This window comes from Pleurodeles waltl, chromosome 7 (genome assembly GCF_031143425.1).
Source record: "Pleurodeles waltl isolate 20211129_DDA chromosome 7, aPleWal1.hap1.20221129, whole genome shotgun sequence".
NCBI lineage: Eukaryota > Metazoa > Chordata > Amphibia > Caudata > Salamandridae > Pleurodeles > Pleurodeles waltl.
Genome location: NC_090446.1, coordinates 1,289,976,658 through 1,289,996,134, shown reverse-complemented (window position 1 = coordinate 1,289,996,134; position 19,477 = coordinate 1,289,976,658). Strand labels below are relative to the sequence as shown.

The window sequence follows — 19,477 nt, the reverse complement described above, 5'->3', positions numbered from 1 at the left end:
GAAACAAGAGCGGGGCAGGTGATAGGGAGCACAAGCAATTGGCAATGGAAAGGGTAAATCTGCACGAGGATGCTGGGGAGGGCAGTGAGAGTGCAAGCCAAATTTAAAAGATGCAAACCTGTGCAGGAAGACAACGGAACACATGCACTTGTATGGAGTGCGGGGATGAAATTTTAAAAAAGTACCTTGGAAGCGTGCGGCCAGTGGAAGGACACTGGCCGCTGCCAGTGACTGCCAACAGGAAAAGGTACTTGGTCCAAGCTCCAGTTAACACCCAAGGAAAGAGAGGAAGTACAACCTGATGACTTGAGAAGTTGCTGCTGACCAGTGAGAAAGAAAACAAGAGTGACCAGTGAAGTCTACGAATGGTAAGTAATGTGGGGTTGTAAGCCCCTTTTACATTTTTTTTAATTATGAAGGATTTCACAAGTGCCGTGCAGGCGAAACCTAAACACAGCTGAATGGAGCTCACGGCCATAAAGAAAGGCATGAAAGTTTAAAGCCACTAACAGTTCTATTATCTTCTTAAATTGAAGTACAGCACTTTGGAAGGTCTAGTTTTAAAGGAACCTGGAGACAGGTTAGAACAGAGATGAAGAAAGAAGTTATAACTAAACATCTATTTGGGAAGTTTTCTGTAGAGGAAGGGGCAGACCATGGGTGAAGAAACTCAATCGCTAAAGCTGAAACATACACGGTACTGTCAACCTACCCAGTCCTATGTACGAAAACCTCATCCAGTTCAAGTATTTTTCGCTGTATGCTGGGGTAGCCCAATTTAAAACCAGGATGACAAGTCTCAAAATGCAAAGCTTATTCCTGGACTTGTTGAGGTGGAATGGAGAAACTTGAACTCTGCACACAAGACATCATTTTTTTTTAATGATTTTTGGTTTTTTACACGTTGATATTTCCAGAACATACATTTGTCAGAAGAAACATTAAGAAGCAATATTTGTGGCATTACAAGTAGGATTCCACAAAGGAGTGAAGCACACTCCAGCCCCTCTCCAAATTTCTTCCGCAAATTTCCTCTGTTACACCCCACTCACCTACTTTCAGCACCAGACCTAGGTTAGAATTGTAACCGACTGTCTTTTGTGAGCCCTTTCCTCTGGCTGCAGAATAACTGACCCAAGCACGGGCTCATGCACTGACCACCAACAGTAGGAAACTGACCAGGGGAAGGGTTGCTTAGGAGCCTGTGGGTGGGGAATCACATCTCTTCCTGAAAGAGGCAGGAGCAGGGGTGGTTTCTCCTCAGGGGCAGCAGGGCATTGCCTCCCTTCCTCCCAGCCCCCCTCATCTTAGTGGAGTCACCAGTAACGTTATATTAAAAAATGAAGTGCTAAACAAAGTCTACTGCGCCTGGGAGGCAGTGTAGCTGTGGGGGGAGCAGAGAGGTTTAATTCAGCATAAATAAATCAATTTGATTGACAATACAGGCGGTGTGAGGTCCAGTGAGCACATCACGTTTGACAGGTCTCTGGCTGTGGCCAACTCGACATGCACACCTCAGGACTCAAAATAGCGCTTTGTTTACGAGCCAGGGTCTGCACAGCACAGCCCTCCTGGTCTCTTTGGGATCGCTGGGTTAAACTGTCCAAACGAATCCTTGCTTTGTTCTTATTCATGTAAAAGTATGAGAGGAAAGCCTGAATTGGTCAGGGCAGACTGGCCTGTCCCTACAGGCCACACATTTAAAGCAGGGCACGGGTCAGAGCATTAAAGACATGACCAATCACTCTGTGGCTTTATTTTAAAGCCTCACAATGATTGGTATTTTTTCTTCAATGGTGACGGACAGCGCTGCTTTTAGTTTATGCACATTGGCAGTGATGGCGTTGTGCAGGAGGGGAGTGAAGGTAGCAGTCACCATCTCACGCATGCTAGGCCGTCACTTTGAACACGTGCAACCAGGCCCGGGTGGTGGTTGAGGTCCCGTACTGAGCAGACTAGGCACGCTTACTATAGACAGCCTTGTGGTCAGTACTTGGTCTGCATGCCATCCAAAGACTAAACTAGAGGTAAGAATAGTCTCATGCTTGTTCATAATCATTCATATTTGTATGTAGGAGAGAACTTCGGAAACGTTATTACGACCAGAGCTGTCGTTTTTCTACTGGGAAACCAAGTTCAAGACTCGGTATTGGCTCAATATCTTGTGATTCTGTCAAAATTACTTCATCTCCCTGTGCTCACCAAATGAATGTGTCCTTGTGGATAGTAACCTGTGCTCATGTAAAGCATCCCAATCCCTTTGCTATATAAAACTGTACATGAAAACAAATGGTGACACGTGGAATAAGTGTCACCACAGTGTTCTGTGCTTTTTTTAGGCCAGCATAGCTCCAATGTTTTCTAATGCACGTGTATAAGTCATGTGCAGCTGAGAGTAAGATACTACATTTGTATTAAAACAGTATTATGAGAATGTAATGCTATAAAATATGAATTGATTACTTCTGTCCTGAGTCATTTACAGAGCACACTCCCCAGAATGCTTAGACTGGGCTCACTGACGCTGACATTGACTCGAGCTGGCACATCACCCAAGCTGCCTGACTATGGAGATTGTAACTGTTGTAGGGTGCCCCACGAGGCTGCTGGTTGGATCTGGTTTATCCAGCTGCAACCTAGTCCAAAACCCCCTCAGATGCGCTGGAACTGCATCATTTGCTCACGAGTCTGATAAACAGGTGGTGACAGCACCTCGAGTCAGTAATCCTAGGGGTGTGTGGGGGGGGGGGGGGGTACGAATCGGTTCTATTGCAAATTTAATTTCATTTTATGAAAGGCCAATCTCACTGTGTTGTAGAGAGCCATTAACAGATGCTTTGAACTGTTTCTATTAAAAATATTCCATGCATATTTCCTCAAATCACGTGACTCTTAACTGTACATAATGACATTTGATGCCTTTTTGTGAGGCTTCTTGTGGAATGAAATGTATGCTAGTCCAATTACACAAGCATTTGCAATGCAACGGGTCTCGCGTTTGCTCATGTTAGAGCTGATAGCGTTGTAAACTCCTAGCCCGACTTTTCACCTATCGGCAAAAGTGCATTTATGTACGTAACCAGAAAAAGTGCAATCAACTATGTAATGCGCTCGACTTCTGCCAAGCGAAATCGCACTAGTAAATTATAGAAAAAGTAGTCCACGAGCCGGACAGAAAACAGCGAGCCTCGCATGTTTTCTGTACTTGGTCGATGCGCTCGAGGAGGGCTAGCCACTGGAAAAGGCATGACATATGCATGCCTTCGACTAATGAAAGCAAGCAAATTTTATTAGGCAAGCCCACGAACCAATGAAAAACACTGACGTGACGTCGACAGGGCTCCGAGCCCTTTTCTAAACCCTAAAGCGCCTCGCTGCGATAAACATGCGCGAGCGCTTGCAACGCAGGCTCGACCCTAAAAAGGTACAATTGTTCACCTAAATAGGTCAATGTAAGGAAGCAGTTGCTAGAACTTTTTTAAATACTCAACCCCAGGTCAAATTGCATGTAAAACTGTTTTTTATTGAAATGGCACTCTTTTTTTAAAATATTTTCACTCAGGGGGGCACCCTAGAATTCCCCTTTTGTCGGTCGGGCTTGCCTCCTTCGCTTGTTTCTGATGTGCCACTCATCCCTAGCGTTTACGCCCTACTACTTTAAAAAATCACCAACTGCCACTGGACAGGAGGGTGTTGTGCTTGCAATTAGCGTAGATGCCCCATGACAAAACTAACTTCAGCAAACTGTAGTTGCATGCCCTGCATAGGAACACCTATTGGTGGGATTTAGTAGGTCTATTTCAGAGGGGTACCACCGGCCATGACAAACACTGCCTGGACCCATCTCCCTCCCCCCCGGATGTTGTTCTTTAGTTTGTTTATTGATCGGACCGTTGTTTAGGTGACTAGAAGAATTACATTGAATAAGATGTACTTTTCGTTCCTTTAACCACATTTTTGAGAAGTACCCCCTGCTGTCTGTCCCCGTTCGTTCTTTGCTTTATCGTTCAGTGGTTTCCACATTAATGGTACTGCGGTTTACGTTTGTAAAAAGTTTGTGAAATGGAACCCAAAACAGATGTAAACAATTATTTCAGTTTGACACGATGTAAACCTCTATGGTAAACGCTTTGTTTTTGGTATGTTTGGACAAGGGGATGTGCCAGGGAGTATGCGCCCCATGCTCGTGATATTTAGTGGGTTAGCCCGTGACACGGGAAGAGGGATAAATAGAGGTGGTACTGTGCGTGGCGTTAAAAAAGAATTACCCACGAAGTTCACAGGTTGCTCTATTTCAATTTAAAATAAGAATATGCTTCCATTTATGTAAGTAAAAACACCTTTGTGATGAACACATTTCAAAATTTGCTATCAATTTTTTTTCAGGTACATCTGCTGATATCTTTGTGCAAAATACTTCCAGAAAGGAAGAAATGAGTGCTGTGTCTGACCATACTGTCTAATCTTTCTCTCTCCTTCCTTTATCGCTTTTTAGGAAGGGGTCTCAGAATCCGCTGCCAAGCAGTGTGCCAAGCAGGTAATCAGCGCTTTGGAGTTCATCCATAGTCGTGGCCTAGTCTACCGTGATGTCAAACCAGAAAATGTGCTGCTCTTCGGCCGTGATTGCCAACGTATCAAGCTGACAGACTTTGGACTCACTAGACCCAAAGGCACAATCCTCAAGCTTGTGTCTGGAGTCATCCCCTACACCGCGCCAGAGCTCACAAACCCAAGGAATACCGACGGACTGCCCATTGACGCCACCCTCGACGCTTGGGCTTTTGGGGTCCTCCTCTTTTGTCTAATAACTGGATACTTCCCCTGGGAGACGACCATGCTCTCTGATCCATTCTTCGATGACTTTGTAGTCTGGCAGGAGACGGGCAGTACTGATGAGCTTTCAAGACACTGGAAGAAGCTAACCGCAGATGCCATGGACATGATGAGCAAGCTATTGGCCCTCAATCCCTCGGAGAGGAGCCCCGTCAGTAAGGTCATGCAGTACCTGGACTGTCCCTGGAGAGTAGACAACTGGAGGAGTGTGGAAGGTATCTGAGAACCTAAGGGATTTATGGACATGGACCCTCATTTCTCTCAGTTCTATTCTGGGCCTTCTGTGGAGTTAAGGCCTTTTAACTTGTCTCTAGGGAACAATTACAGAGAAAAGAGTTGTATTTTTCTTAAAGACTGAGCAGTTGAAATGTCACCAATGCCAACAAGCACAGATTACACCATGTCTTCAAGAGTAGACTCGCCCCACGTTTTACTGCATGCAACTTCTTCACCTGGCTTTTTCCTTTGGCTTAGCGTGCTTGTTGATGAGAAATTGAAGTACTCTTTTCAAATGAACAATCATTTGTATTTTGAAATCCATGAAGTGTGACGCCGTGTCTCTACTATCGCAAGGTGTGCGGTCCACTGCTTCAGCCACAACTGTGGGTTTTTACCGAGGAGTAAGGTGCCTGTGCTCATTTGCTTGCTGTATGATTTTTAGTAACGATTTCCCACGCTCTCTGCACCATTGTCACTCTTGTTCAGCAAGAGCATTTGGACATTGCCTTATTGTGGTCAGAGTTGCTTAGGCCTGGTCTTAGTTAGTCCAGAGGTGTAAGCCATACCACATGAGTCAACACGAGTTTTTTAAAGTGTGAGCGACGTCACATGAGTGATTTAACAGTAAACAGTGCGCACATATTTGAGGATTTCGACTGTATTTATTGTTAACACAAAGGCCTAGAACTATCAAGGGCAGCACCAGGATCACAGGGCACTGCACACTTTTATGCTGCACTTGTGAGATGTTATAACGGTGAGTAAATCGAGACAAAGTTTTGCACCACTTTGCGCAATGCAAGCCCCCTAATAACCTCACAGGTGTTAGTTCAAATGTGCACCTTTTCCAGATTACATAATGACACCTACATTTGCACCAACATTTGGATATGCACATACAAATTACCGTTATGCATTTGTCAGGAGTGAAAATGTTGGCCTACAATTGCATTGACACCAGCAATCTTTTTTTTTTTTTTGTGTTTTTAAATAAATTGTCCCTTGGCGCAGTGATTATTTAGGTGAATGCTCTCCTCCTTGGGCTTTCACAATTGGAATTGCTCATTTATAGTCTTATTATTTTTTTTTTTTACAAACTTTCCTCTCTTCCTGTCCACCTAACCACTTACACTAGCTTCTGCAGCGCAGCCTAGGAAGGGTAAAACAAACATGATGGTGAGTGAGCGAGGCGCGAATGTTGTTTTCAGAGGGATGTCTTTTCATATTATGCGCACTCGGCCGCTTCCCGCAGTGAAGAAATTGCCTCTGAATGCCAGGTGGACAACTGGCTGCAGGTCACGTGTCATGCTCGGCCGGTCTTGATTTCCGCGATCTCCTTTCAGATGTCACCCTGGCACCAGTACGCTTCACGATGGAAAGATGACAAGGGATGCCTTGGCACGGAGAAGCAGGTGGAGTGGGGTCAGTTGGCAGACATGCGGAGGTTGGAGCAACTCAGCGCATGTTGCAGCAACAAAAAACGTAGCCCAAACTTTCCCTTTGTGTATCTCGGTATTTATTTCAAGGTGTCGCTTTAACTTTAAAGAAAGATCTAGCTGCCTTAGTTTATAAATAATAAACACGCTTAAAAAGAATGCGCCTAAATTTGGGTAATTGCAGTGACAAAGATCGCCGTGTTTTTGGGCTGCGTCCCACTAGGTTGAAGAATGAGACTTGTTTGACAAGTAAAGGTAATTGTTATATTAGGAATGGAGACCCTGCAGTTCCCTCTCTTCCAGTACCGACTGTTGAAGTAAAATAGCATAGAGCCCAGAGAAGCGCACAGGCGTTCAACATAGAGCATTGACCCACTACGATCGATCTCTCCCCTTCCATGGGATTAGTTGGCTTTAACACACACTTTCTTTAAAAAAAACATAGAACAAGCATTGGCAAAGTCAATAGTCTGGCATTTGAGCACTAAGGACTATGATGCCTCCTGCTCTTATCAGTGCTTAATTTGTACATAAAAAGGTGTGCCGGTGCCCAAAGCCCTTCTCTCAAACATGTGGCTGCTGCAATTAAGTGTGCCAACAATGAATACTGAGGCAGCTTATTCCTGAAGCCATTTCGGGCCTCTTCAATCCATTTATATCCATTCTCTGTCCTTTCAGCGCACTCTTGCAGCTTTCTACTTTTTTTTTCTCTTCCTCCGCATTTCCCATACCTGTCTTTTACTCACAGTAAATGCCTGAGGGAAAAGAATAAGTGCCGGCCCTCAAAAATAAGTCCCGGTGCTCAGCACTGGAAACAGAAAGCACAAATTAAGCACTGGCTCTAATGCACTTTTAAAGAAAAGCGCATTAGTCAGCGACCATATCAACCATATCATCAGGAATGTTTCCACCCTCTGCACCTCTTTAATGTTTTACAAAGGTTTAAGGAGTAGTCCACATAGCTGCCCTACATATTTCAGAAATTAAAGCTCCTTGCAATTCTGCAGCATACGAAGACATGCTACAGTAGAACTTCCCTGTATTCCAGAAGGTGGAGCTTTACCCATTACCTCACAAGTAATGACAATCAAAAACCTTATCCACTTACTTCAGGGAGAATTAACTGATTTTGCCCCCTTCCTAGCAGGCTCAAAGACAATCAACAGAGCCTCAGACATGCTGAACAACACCACCCTTCCAAAATAACAAACGAAAGCCCTTCTCACATCTAAGCAATGTAACTTTACCGCCTCAACTGAAGAAGGAGAAGGAAAACATTGTAGTAAAATGATGTCCTGTTGTGTGTGGAATGGGGAAGTTATTTTAGGCATGAAAGAAGGAACCAGAACTAACACTACACTACCTTGGTAGGCTCTACAAAAATGATGTTTACAAAATAAAGCTTCTAACTCCCCTATCTATCTGATGTAATAGCTACTAAAAAGCAGGTCTTGAGAGTTAGAGACCTCAAGTCCACTTGTCTATAGGCTTAAAGGGATGACCTGCCAAAGACCTCAAAACCAAAGACACGTCCTAAGTTTGAAATGCCCGATAAGAACTGAGATTCATATTCGACAAAGCCTTTGAATGGAATCAGACCATCCTCATCTGCCAGATTCTTCCAAGAACTTCTAAAAGCCCTTATTGCTGACCATTGAAACATAAGGTTTGCCACAGTCAAACCCAATTTCGACTCCACCTGTAATAAATCCATTAACTAAATGAACTGAGGTCTAACTGTCTAATTTCACACAATCATGAAAATGACCTCCGGTACCTACTATATGAATGAAGCATAGAAGATCTTCTCGAAGCCTGGACCTTAATGCAAGATCCTCAGGCATCCTTTGTTCTCTTTACTCTCTCCCCTCAACCCCAGTCTGTCAACTTGAGCCTGAGTAGGGTCTCCTGGGACAGCACCGGAATGACAAGAGGAGAGGAAGCTATGGGAAATCTCCACCCCTGAGCAATCCTCAAGGACTGTGTTAGAAATTTGGTCTCTGGTTAGCAGACAGTTTGCACTCTGTCCAAGCAGTGACCCTCACTCTAGTCAGGGTATGGGAGATACACACCTAGGATAACCCCTGCTCACTCCTTCAGTAGCTTCGCATAAGCAGTTAGGCTTACCCCAGAGGAAATGTGTAAAGTATTTGTAAAAACACACACAGTAACACAGTGAAAACACCACAAAATCACTCAACACCAGTTTAGAAAAAACAGCCAATATTTATTTGAGTAAAAGAAGACTAAAACAACAAAAATCCAATATACACAAGCAAAGTTCTGAATTTTCAAAGATTAAACTTCAATATAGCACATAGAAACACAAATGCTTCAATTTGGTGTAATCACAGAGTTGTAATGGAGTTGTTCCAACAATCCCACGCCAATGGCGGCAGTCATGGAGTCGCTCGGAAGGGCCCCCCCAGGTACACTACCCTTAGTAACGAGGAAACAAGCTGGAGCATGGAGTTGGGTAGACGAGTGATCGCTGAATCCGGTGTGGCGTCGGTTCCTTACTGCCGAGCAGGGGAGGTTATGTGACGTGTGTGCGAAGCGTTGGTTTCTCACACTCCAGCGGAGTCGATGAATCCAGCAGGTCAAGACGCGGTGGTCGACCTCTCGGGGTTGCAGTCATGCCACGGGGCTGCTGACGCTGCAGCGGATTCGGATGTCACAAACATCAGTGACACAGCACTCGAGACTCACAAATTTGTGGGACATCAGCGGGGCTGTGGCGGCATCGGGCTAGCGGAGTCAGTTGCGGTCATTTCACTCCAGCGGGGGCCATGGCTTCAGGTGCAGGCGGCTTCACAGAATCAGGCAGCTGCGTCTGTCCTGGCATCGTCCAAAGTCAGAATACCTGGTTCTTCTTGTTTTCAGGCCAGCTTTACCTTCAAGGGGCCCAGAGACTGGAATAGGCACCACCTATTGATCACAAAGTAATCAAAAAGTCTTGGGTTTTGGTTTCACTACTTATTTTCATTTCCGCCTTTGAAGTAGGCAATCTTGAAGGGAAAGTCTCAGTTGTTTACAAGATTCTGCCTTGCCCAGGCATGGCCCCAGACACCCACCTGGGAGTTAGAGACTGCATTATGTGAGGACAGGCACAGCCCTTTCAGGTGCAGGTGTCACTCCTCCCTCACCACTCTGGCCCATGAGGCTCAACAGGTTGTACAGGACACTCCTTGGCTCCCTTTGTGTCACTGTCTAGAGGGAATTCACAAACAGCCCAACTGTCAGTCTGACCCAAACAGGGAACCCACAAACAAGCAGAGTCACAGAATGGTTAAAGCAAGAAAATGCCTAGTTTCTAAAAGTGGCATTTTCAAACGGACAATCTAAAAACTCAACTCTACCAAAAGATGTATTTTTAAATTGTGAGTTCAGAGACCCCAAAGTCCACATCTCTATCTGCTCCCAATGGGAAACTGCACTTAAAAGACATTTAAAGACAGTCCTTATGTTAACCTATGGAAGAGATAGGCCTTGCAATAGTGAAAAAATTAATCTGGCAGTATTTCACTATCAGGGCATATAAAATACACCAGTACAGGTCCTACCTTTTGAATATCCTGCACCCTGCTCATGGGGCTAATTAGGGCCTACCTTAGGGGTGACTTACGTGTAGTACAAGGGAAGGTTTAGGTGCACTTGCCAGGTCCAATTGGCAATGCAAGACTGCACACACAGTCACTGCAGTGGCAGGTCTGAGACATGTTTACAGGACTAGTCATTTGGGTGGCACAATCAGTGCTGTAGGCCCACTAATAGCATTTGATTTACAGGACTTGGGCACCTCTAGTGCACTTTACTAGGGATTTACTAGCAAATCAAATATGCCAATCAGGAATAAACCAATCACGAATACACTTTAGACAGAGAGCAAATGCACTTTAGCACCAGTTAGCAGTGATAAAGTGCCCATAGTCCTAAAGCCAACAAAAACTGGCCAGAAAAAATAGGAGGAAGGAGGTAAAAGGTTTGGGGCTGACCCTGCAAAAAAAGGCCAGGTTTAACAGATTGTAACAGACAAAACCAATAAGTGTGAAGCCAATGAGGAGTCATCATCACAAAGAGCCTTCTTCTTTCTCACACTCACTAGAAATGGGTCGATCAGGGGAAAAAAGAGGGAATGCTTATGTCAGGCCCTGAGGCCAAATATATGTCAGAGCATCCACCACACATATTTGGTTCTTTCTCCCCTGCGAGAAGACTCTCAGAAGTTTGGTATTTTCTGGAAACAAAATCATATTTATGATGGATCTCCTCCAGTGAGGAAAAAGGAAACAGAAAATAGAAGTTTAGAGAAAATAGAATCTCTCTCCTGAGAATATCCACCTTCACATTTGACACTCCCTAAATATATGGATTGTAGACAGACAGATCAGAGAGTTTTGAGCCCAACTTACACATTTCTTGGTGATGTTGTCCAGGGCAAGAGATCTGGGTCCCCCTTGCTTATTGATATAAGCCTTGGAGACTATTTTGTCTGTTTGAACCAGTACCGCCTTGTTCAGAATCTGATGACTGAATGATCAAAGCGTCAGTTGTGCTGAATCAAGTTCTCTCCAATTGGATGAGTTCTGAGTCTCCAAAAGTGTTCAATTGCGGTATTCCTCCTGATCTTCTAGACAGGTACCCCACCCTGACAGACTGAGGTCTGTAGTGATTACAACTGGGACAGGAACATCTAACAGAATAACTTTCAGGAGAAGATCCAGATTTAATCTTCACCTAATGTCCCCCTTATCCCTTATCTCCATTTGATTTTGAGAGCCACATTCTGTGAGCTTTAAAACCAACTGTCCAGAATCCATCTCATGAACTGGTGGAAATGCAACCTTGCCCAAGCGACAAAGTTAATTCGTCCTGAACCTGAAGACAGTCAAAAGTTCTTGGCCCTCTATGACCCAGAAGCTGTAGAGCATGAGACTGTAACTTGAGCAGTCTTTTTGTAGGAAGTGAAACCATCCCAGGTCAAGTCTGAAAATGAGCTCCTATAAAAACTAGGTCTCAAGAAGGAGTTAGAGATTACTTTTTCTAATTGATAAGGAGTTCATGTTGTTGCAGAACAGCCAACATCTTCTGGATGTGTAATAACAATGTGTCTCTTCTTGAAGACTGCAGGAGCCAGTCGTCAAAATAAGGGCAAACAAAAATTCCCTCAACATAAAGTTTTTCCACCAGTGGATTAATCACCTTTGTGAAAACCCTTGGTGAGGATTTTAAACCATAAGGAAGGACGCAGAACTGGAAATGGTCATCTCCAATCCAGAAGCAAAGGAATCTCTGATGAGATGGTTTGATGGGGATATGCAGATAGGCATCCTTCATATTTAGTGATGCTAAAAAATCTCATGGTTGAATCTTGGATTGCTGGCCTGGAAGATCACCATGTGGAAATAAGTTTACCTGATCTAGGTGTTCACCAGTTTCAGGTGAAACAGCTGTTGACATACCTCAACCAAAAGATTATAGAGTAAGCTCCCTTCCTGCCCTTTAGCACTGGAATCGTGGAAATAGCATTCTGTCTGAGCAACATTTCAACTCCTTCCATCAATGTCAGTCACTTCACTTCTTTTATTTAGCAACTGAGTGCAAATGACTCTTGTTTCCAATGCCAATTCTAAAAAATCTATAGCATAGCCTCTTTCCACAATGTTAGGTACCTAATAATCCATGATATTGTCTCTCCAAGCCTGACGAAAGTGTTGAATTCTTCCTCCAATAGGAATCAACCTGAGGGAACCTCACTAGGCAGGATATTTTCATATTTACCCCTGTAGATTTGGAGAGAAAGATCTTGGCTGAAACCTCCTCCTAAAGGATGAAAATGATGAATCACGCTTCACAGAGGTTCTAGGTTACTTTTCCTAAAACCGATTGCCTCTCTACTTTCTCTTACATGGGGGTGCATATTTATGATCCTTAAAAGCTTTTGAGATCATTGCATTGAATGGATCCCCAAACAATATCTGCCCTTTGAAAGGGATTTTTACGAGCGTAGCCTTTTCTGCTTGATCTGCCTTTAATTTTCACATCCAGGGACTTCTCCTGGCTGTGATGACAGATCCAGAAGACATAGCCATACCTCTCATAATATAAGAAATGTCAGCTGTCAACATGGCCCACTGCTCTAATGAAGCTATGAGATCCAGACATTCCAGTCTTTCCTCGCCAGCCACTATCAATCTATCAAAATCTTGCACTATAGACTGTGCTGAATAAGCTGCATACACACTATTTTTAAGGCAAAATTCTCTGCCAAAAAAATCCTTCTTCAGGCTCGAATCTACTTTCCTACCAGTTGCATCTGACTAGTTACAATTCTCAGGATTAATAATCGTCTTCTTAATAAAAGAAGGAATAACTGTGTCAGCCTTCACGGCATGATGCAGAACATCCTCCTTTCCCCTCAAATATAATTTCTGTGTAAACCATAAGAGTGCCAGCTTATCCAGATCCTTCAATTCATCCGAGACCATGTCTTTGATCCGGCCATGAAATGGCATCATCAATGTGGAAGGTTTTACATATTGGAGAAAGGGAGTATCATCACCTATCATCTAAGTGAAATGGAGGAAACCCCAAACTGTCTCTGATGTGAGAGAGAATTTCCCACCTCTTCTCTGTCCACACATATTTCCCACATGATGTGGGAGGCATCTCCAAGTCTGAAGCGGCAGAATAATTCACTTTCAATAAAGGTGAATCCTTGAAATCTCTGTTTGGGTTGCAATCCCATAGCTTTTGAATGTGTTGTCTCAGTGTTGACTGATTATCCTCTTTCATCATGAGAAGTGAAATGTTCCTCATCAGATCCTCATCACCTTGCAATCCGGAAAGCATGACCAGGACAAGACCTTCCACAGATGAAGAAGAAGGAAAGACATGCCTACTTTTCACTGGCCCTCCATAGTGATTAGTTACCAATGATGGTGACAATGATCTTTGTCCCCTTGTTCGAACGATGATATTATCACTGGAACTGAGTTGCATTTTAACAGCTGTCTGAAAGGATAGAAACAGAGGCTGACGAGGGGTGCACAGTGAGGCGTAACCCCTTAGCCCTGTGTGGTTAATACCATAGCTCTGTTTGCTCCCTGAACAAACATCACTTTGTTTACCTCTTTTTCAAATGTTTAGTATATGTGCAAACATGCGCTTCAGCAACTCCTGATGGTGGCATAACGTTGCTCAATTCAATGAAACTCTTACTTAGCTCCTGCCCTCACTATCAGCCATCTAAACTGGCATGATTTTATTTTTCAAGTAAAATTGCTTTACTACATAAACTAGTGAGTGCTGCCAATGTAAGTACAGCAAGAACAGGGACCCCTCACGAGGAGCAGACAATGTTCTCTTTTCTCATATACAATCTAATAAATACACCCAGCCTCCTGAAAAACCGAATTAAGCCAATTTTGTTAAGAAGGACACTAGTCATTCATATGCTGGATGAAAGCAATGAAAGGATAGCATGCAGCTGCCTTTGGCACCCTAAAGGTGCCCTCACATTCTCACAGTCATTAAGTATTATTCTCACAAGTAACAGAAGTCAATATTTTTCATGTCACTGAAAAACCACTGCTAAAATTTGAAAGAGATGACTCATCCATGATCATGGCAACCTAGCTCTGCAAGGACTTTCATTAATTAGAGCTGTAAATAGGGTGCTGCCTCTAATACTCGCTGAAGGCTTTGCTTTATATTTCAATGGCACCCTCAAAAGAACCAACCTTTACGTACAAGAGTAGAAAAAACGATGCACTGTAGAACTTGAAAATGTTAGCCAACACAATTCATGCCAACTCCAACTATAAATTTCCTCAGTGAAACGGATGCCATGAGGGCCTCACTAAAGGAGGGAACCTACTGCTGTTCTTCATTCTAGCTTTAAAACAAGGAAGAGTGGACAGGGAACATGCAACAACTGAGTAATCTAATGGCACCAGAAGCATCGATGATGGGAGAACTACAAAAAGAAGGTACCTGAATCCGAGTGGGAGCAGCGGAAGGACACCAATAAACACAGTATTTAGTACTTGGTCTATGCTCCATCGAAGTGACAAATGCTTGCATGTGCTGACCAATGGCGATTAAAGAAATGAGAGTGACAAAAAGGCCAACCAATGGTAAGTATGGGGTGGGTTAAAAGCCCCTTTTTAGATTCTTCGTTTTAGGAACAATAGATCATTATAAATGACAGCGAGCATGCACTGTCTGCAGGCTCAATCTATATAAGGCCACAAGGCCCTGGACAGGCTCACCTCTTTCCTCTCCGGGAGAACCCAAAGAGTTTGCCTCCCTCCTTTCCGGTCTACAGCCACCAAGATCATCTGTGGGATCCCCCAAGGATCCTCCCTCAGCCCCACCCTCTTCAACATCTACATGGCTCCTCTCGCCAACATCCTCCGCCCACACGGCATCACCATAATTTCATACGCTGACGACACCCAGCTCATCATCTCCCTCACCAGGAACCCAGCCACCTCAAAGATTAACCTGCATGCCGGACTCCTTGACATCGCCAAATGGATGACAGCAAGCCACCTCAAACTGAACTCATCATCTTTGGCCTCAACAAGACAGCATGGAACGACTCCTGGTGGCCCACCACCCTCAGACTACCCCCAACACCCAACACCCACACATGCAACCTTGGCATCGTACTGGACTCATCTCTCTCCATGACCCAGCAAATCAACACCATATCATCCTACTGCTTCAACATCCTTCGCATGTTACGCAGGACTTTCAAATGGATTGCTTTAGAAACAAGAAGGACAGTCACCCACGCCCTCATCAGTAGCAGACTGGACTACGGCAACGCCCTCTACGCAGGGACCACAGCCAAGCTTCAAAGAAAACTCCAGCGAATCTAGAACGTAGCCACACGTCTCATCCTCAACCTCCCTCGCCACAAACACATATACACCCACCTCAGTTCCCTACACTCGTTGCCCATCAACAAAAGGATCATTTTCAAAGTCCTTGTCCTTGCTCACAAAGCCCTCGACGACACAGGAATGGCCTACCTCAAAGAATCAGTAAACTTACACATACCAACTTGACAGCTCCGCTCCGCCGGCCTCGCCCTCTCTACAGTCCCCCGCATCCAACTAACCACCTCCGGCGGCAGATCCTTCTCCCACCTCGCCGCCAAGACCTGGAACTCCCTCCCCAACAACATACACAAGACCCAGGACCTCCTAACCTTCAGAAAGCACCTTAAAACATGGCTTTTCGAGAAGTAACCACCCCCCCATCCCAGCGCCTTGAGACCCTACCGGGTGAGTAGTGCGCTTAAGAAATTATTCAATTGATTGATTGATAAAAGCCTATTGTCTCTTCCAGAACTTCTACATTATCACTGCCTCCCCCATTGCTAATATCATCACTTTCAGTGACTGTTCTCACCTTTATCCACACTTACCCAATCATACAGTTCACTTGACAATTTGCATGCTCTACGTGTCTCCATCACTTCTCTCATTGGGCTCTCTAGACACATCTCCAGTCACAGAACATGTATCTTCCAGACCTTTAGACAACTTGTAACTGCACAGTACACTCAAATCCACTGCCACTCACCTATTTCTATGCTCTTTCCACAGCTTCCACCCAGGGGTCATCTTGAATGTCCTTACATTGAAAAGTTTAAACTTTTATGGCAGTTCTGTGTGACTGTAAACTACTCAAGTTATTCCATCAAGCATATTGGTTGCATGGTAGCTTTCTGCACTCTTACATTTTTGCATGAACCCAGTTTGGCTTGAGCTGTATAACACAGTTAATGTATGCCCCATACACTTGCAATATTTATATTTGTTGACCAAGATTATATTTCTCATTCACTGACTGATAAAGCAAGAGCCCCCTTGATGATAGATCATTTATTTAATAAAACTAACAGAAGTACAATTCTAAACTGAAGTCCACTTACACTGTGCAGTTACCTATCTGATGTCCTTGTACTGCATATCTTCTCATTTTTTCCAAGAAATACTTTCTACCGAAGAAGTTCAAAAAGTATGAATAAACACTTTGTCAGAAACACACATACCAACTGTGTGCTATCTTATCACGGCTGTGAACACACTTCTTTCCCATTGCCCCTAGACCACTTGGGTGTGCAATGCTGACATCTAGCAGATTGCTATTGTACCAACACTGGATGCTTCTCTCTCCACTACAATTCTGCATACGTCCGTACATGCCACCTATCTAATTGATATGTTCCCCTTTTCTACACGGGTACTACTACTGTTGACACCAATGATGCAATTCTTTATTAGCAAGGAAGGGCGCCACATTGTGAGGCACTACTCTGACCCCTTTATACTAAGAACACTGGTTTTTTTCATACACTTCAGCCTTGAAAAAGTCTCTGTGATGAAACACGTGTAAGCTGACTGTCTGTATTGTATATTACGCTTGACACAAGAAATGTGAATAGCTGTGGGAAGAATAAGTCACAACAAAACAACTTCGAGCTTGCAATACTTCTGTATTGTTATACTTTATGACCGTTGGACTTCCTCTGTGTGCTTCAGTATATTTGCTTTAGTATATTTGTTTATTCACTGTTGTGCAGACTGGAGACTTTTTTATTCCTGGATATCTCTCCCTAAGTGGCAGGAAGATTATATCAGGATAGCACCAACCCAAAACTTTGTGTTTTTCTGAATAGATTTCCCCAGATTTTTGTACTGCTTAGGATGTGTGAACATTGTGGCATAGCTACCATCAGTTTATGTACTGAGGTCAAAAAGCTTGCCAGATATTAGCAGCCTTTTATCACACCGCTAGAGTGTACACAGTTCTCCCTCTTCACTTAATATACAAGTCTTATCAATCTCGTATCACTATGCTAGACTGCATTTTTTGCTCAATATACAAGCTTACGGTGCCAGGTCCTATCAGTCTCTTATCACCCACCAAATGCACACAGATCTCCCTCTTGGCTCATTATGTACAATGCAAGGTCTTATCACCCTCTATCACTCCGTTTTAGTCCACAAAAATCTCACTCTTTGCTCATTATGTAAGAGAATAGTGCAAGGTGTTATCAGCCTTCTATCACCTTACTTGAGTGCACTAAGATCTAACTCTGTAGTCAATATGTAAGTGTACAGTACCAGGTTTTATTAGCCTTCTGTTACCCTGCTAGTCTGTAACCCTTCGCTCTATATATAACCATATTGTATCAGGTCTTATCAGTCTCTTGTCACTGCTAGAGTGAACACAGATCCCATTCTTCGCTCAATACATAAGTGTGTGGTGCCAAAGCTGGGTTTAAGGATTGATTTTTTTGATTCTATATGAGGATAGGATTAACAACTACTAGGTAGACATATCTAGCTATGTGTTCAGAGACTGGAGACTCTAAAATTTGTTGCAGATATACGTCTTGCCCTACAAGCACAGAATGCAATTTGACTATGATGTATCTCGTAGAAAATGTTAAATATGTGTCCTACCATGTGCTTAATGTAATACTGGGCTGTATGAAAAATCAATAAAGATATATTTTTTAAAAAAGTGTAAGGTGACAGTTCTTATCAAAGTCTTATCACTTCTCCTAAGTGCACAAATACCCTTCGTTCAATATGTGAGTGTATTGTGCCAGGTCCCATTCGCCTTCTATCTCTCTTATAGAGTGAACCCTGATCTCACTGTTTGTTCAACGTAGGTTTATAGTGCCAGGACCTATTGGCCTTCTATCACACCCCACTAGAGTGCATCCAGATCCCATTCTGTGCTCAATATGTATTAGTATTGTGTCCGGTCTTATCAGCCTCCTGTCACCCTGCCTGAGTGCACACAGATCTCAGCACCTTTTTTCGGAGCAAGCACATAACTTCTTCCCAATACAATTCTGCATTCCTGGCTCCCAACATGTGGGTGGATGCAAAGCCCCTCCTGGTGGTACTCACATGATTGTCTGGCAACAGCTGCTCTATTAGTTCAGACCATAAAAAAATCAAGTTATTATTATAAGATGTGGAAGAGGAGCAACTAACGTTGCAGATCACAAACACGAAATTTCCATGAGATTTAGTGGGCTTTGTTTCTTAGGAAACCTATAAGTCATACCTAAATTGAAGGGATTACAGTGTTTTGATTCAAACTACATTATCACATTTCCCTCAACCATGTGAGGCAACAGTTTGCTAGCCATTTACATGAAATCGATGGGTTGATGTGTGGTTATTGCTTGCACGCCTGGTCTCTAGTAAGGAAACTTACAAGGGGGCACATATAGGCCGATGAACCTTTTGAATCGCATGGAGTATCCTAGTCATGCAGTGAATACCATGTTGGTAGCTAGCATCCATAATCAAAACCCATTCTGTAGAAAACAACTTTAAAACCATGAAACTCAAGAACAACCACTACACATTAAGAAGTTAACAATTTGTATTCCCTATTGACTACAATTCTAATCATCTGTTAATTCAATCTTTATTAATCATCTTTTATTAATCCGTTAATAGAAGAAACATTATTCCCAAAGGAAACATATGCGACAATGCAATACCATAAGCTATGAATATCAGCACTAAGATTGTAATTCAGCAATTTAATTTGTCAATCATTTGTCACTGTCAACGTCACCCATAACAGCCTACCTAAGCAAGATTAGCATTAGCATGTGGGTCTTCAAGCCAAAACAATTTAGAGAAAAACATCAATTTAGAAAAAGTCTACCTAAGTGAGCATATCAGTAAACAGCGCAGTTGGTACCTGGCAGGAAAGGCACAAAACCATCAGTCACATTTTCATAGCTACCTATCCAGGATGGATCAGCAACAAGTCAGTCTTCATCCTCAGGTCATCAGGTAGTCAGCTACGGATCAGGCTCACAGAGTATGAACCCAATATCAGCACCTTGAACAGCGTCTCCTGACGTCATCAATATCTTCCCAAATTTGCCTAGATTCTGAAGTCTTAGCCCTCTGTCATGACTTTCTATTAGGGTC

The 19,477-nt window shown here is 43.4% G+C and overlaps 1 protein-coding gene across 2 annotated transcripts in view; it reads left to right on the top strand.

Annotated features, from left to right (window-relative positions):
• Nucleotides 1–18,036, top strand: part of LOC138246187 (serine/threonine-protein kinase SBK2-like) — a 137,516-nt gene extending 119,480 nt beyond the window's left edge. For both annotated transcript variants that reach the window (XM_069200515.1, XM_069200514.1), the window contains exon 4: nt 4,496–18,036. In XM_069200515.1, coding sequence (XP_069056616.1) covers nt 4,496–5,056 — 561 coding nt within the window. In that variant the 3' untranslated portion in view covers nt 5,057–18,036. The remainder of the gene's footprint in view (nt 1–4,495) is intronic.
• Nucleotides 18,037–19,477: the final 1,441 nt, after the last annotated feature.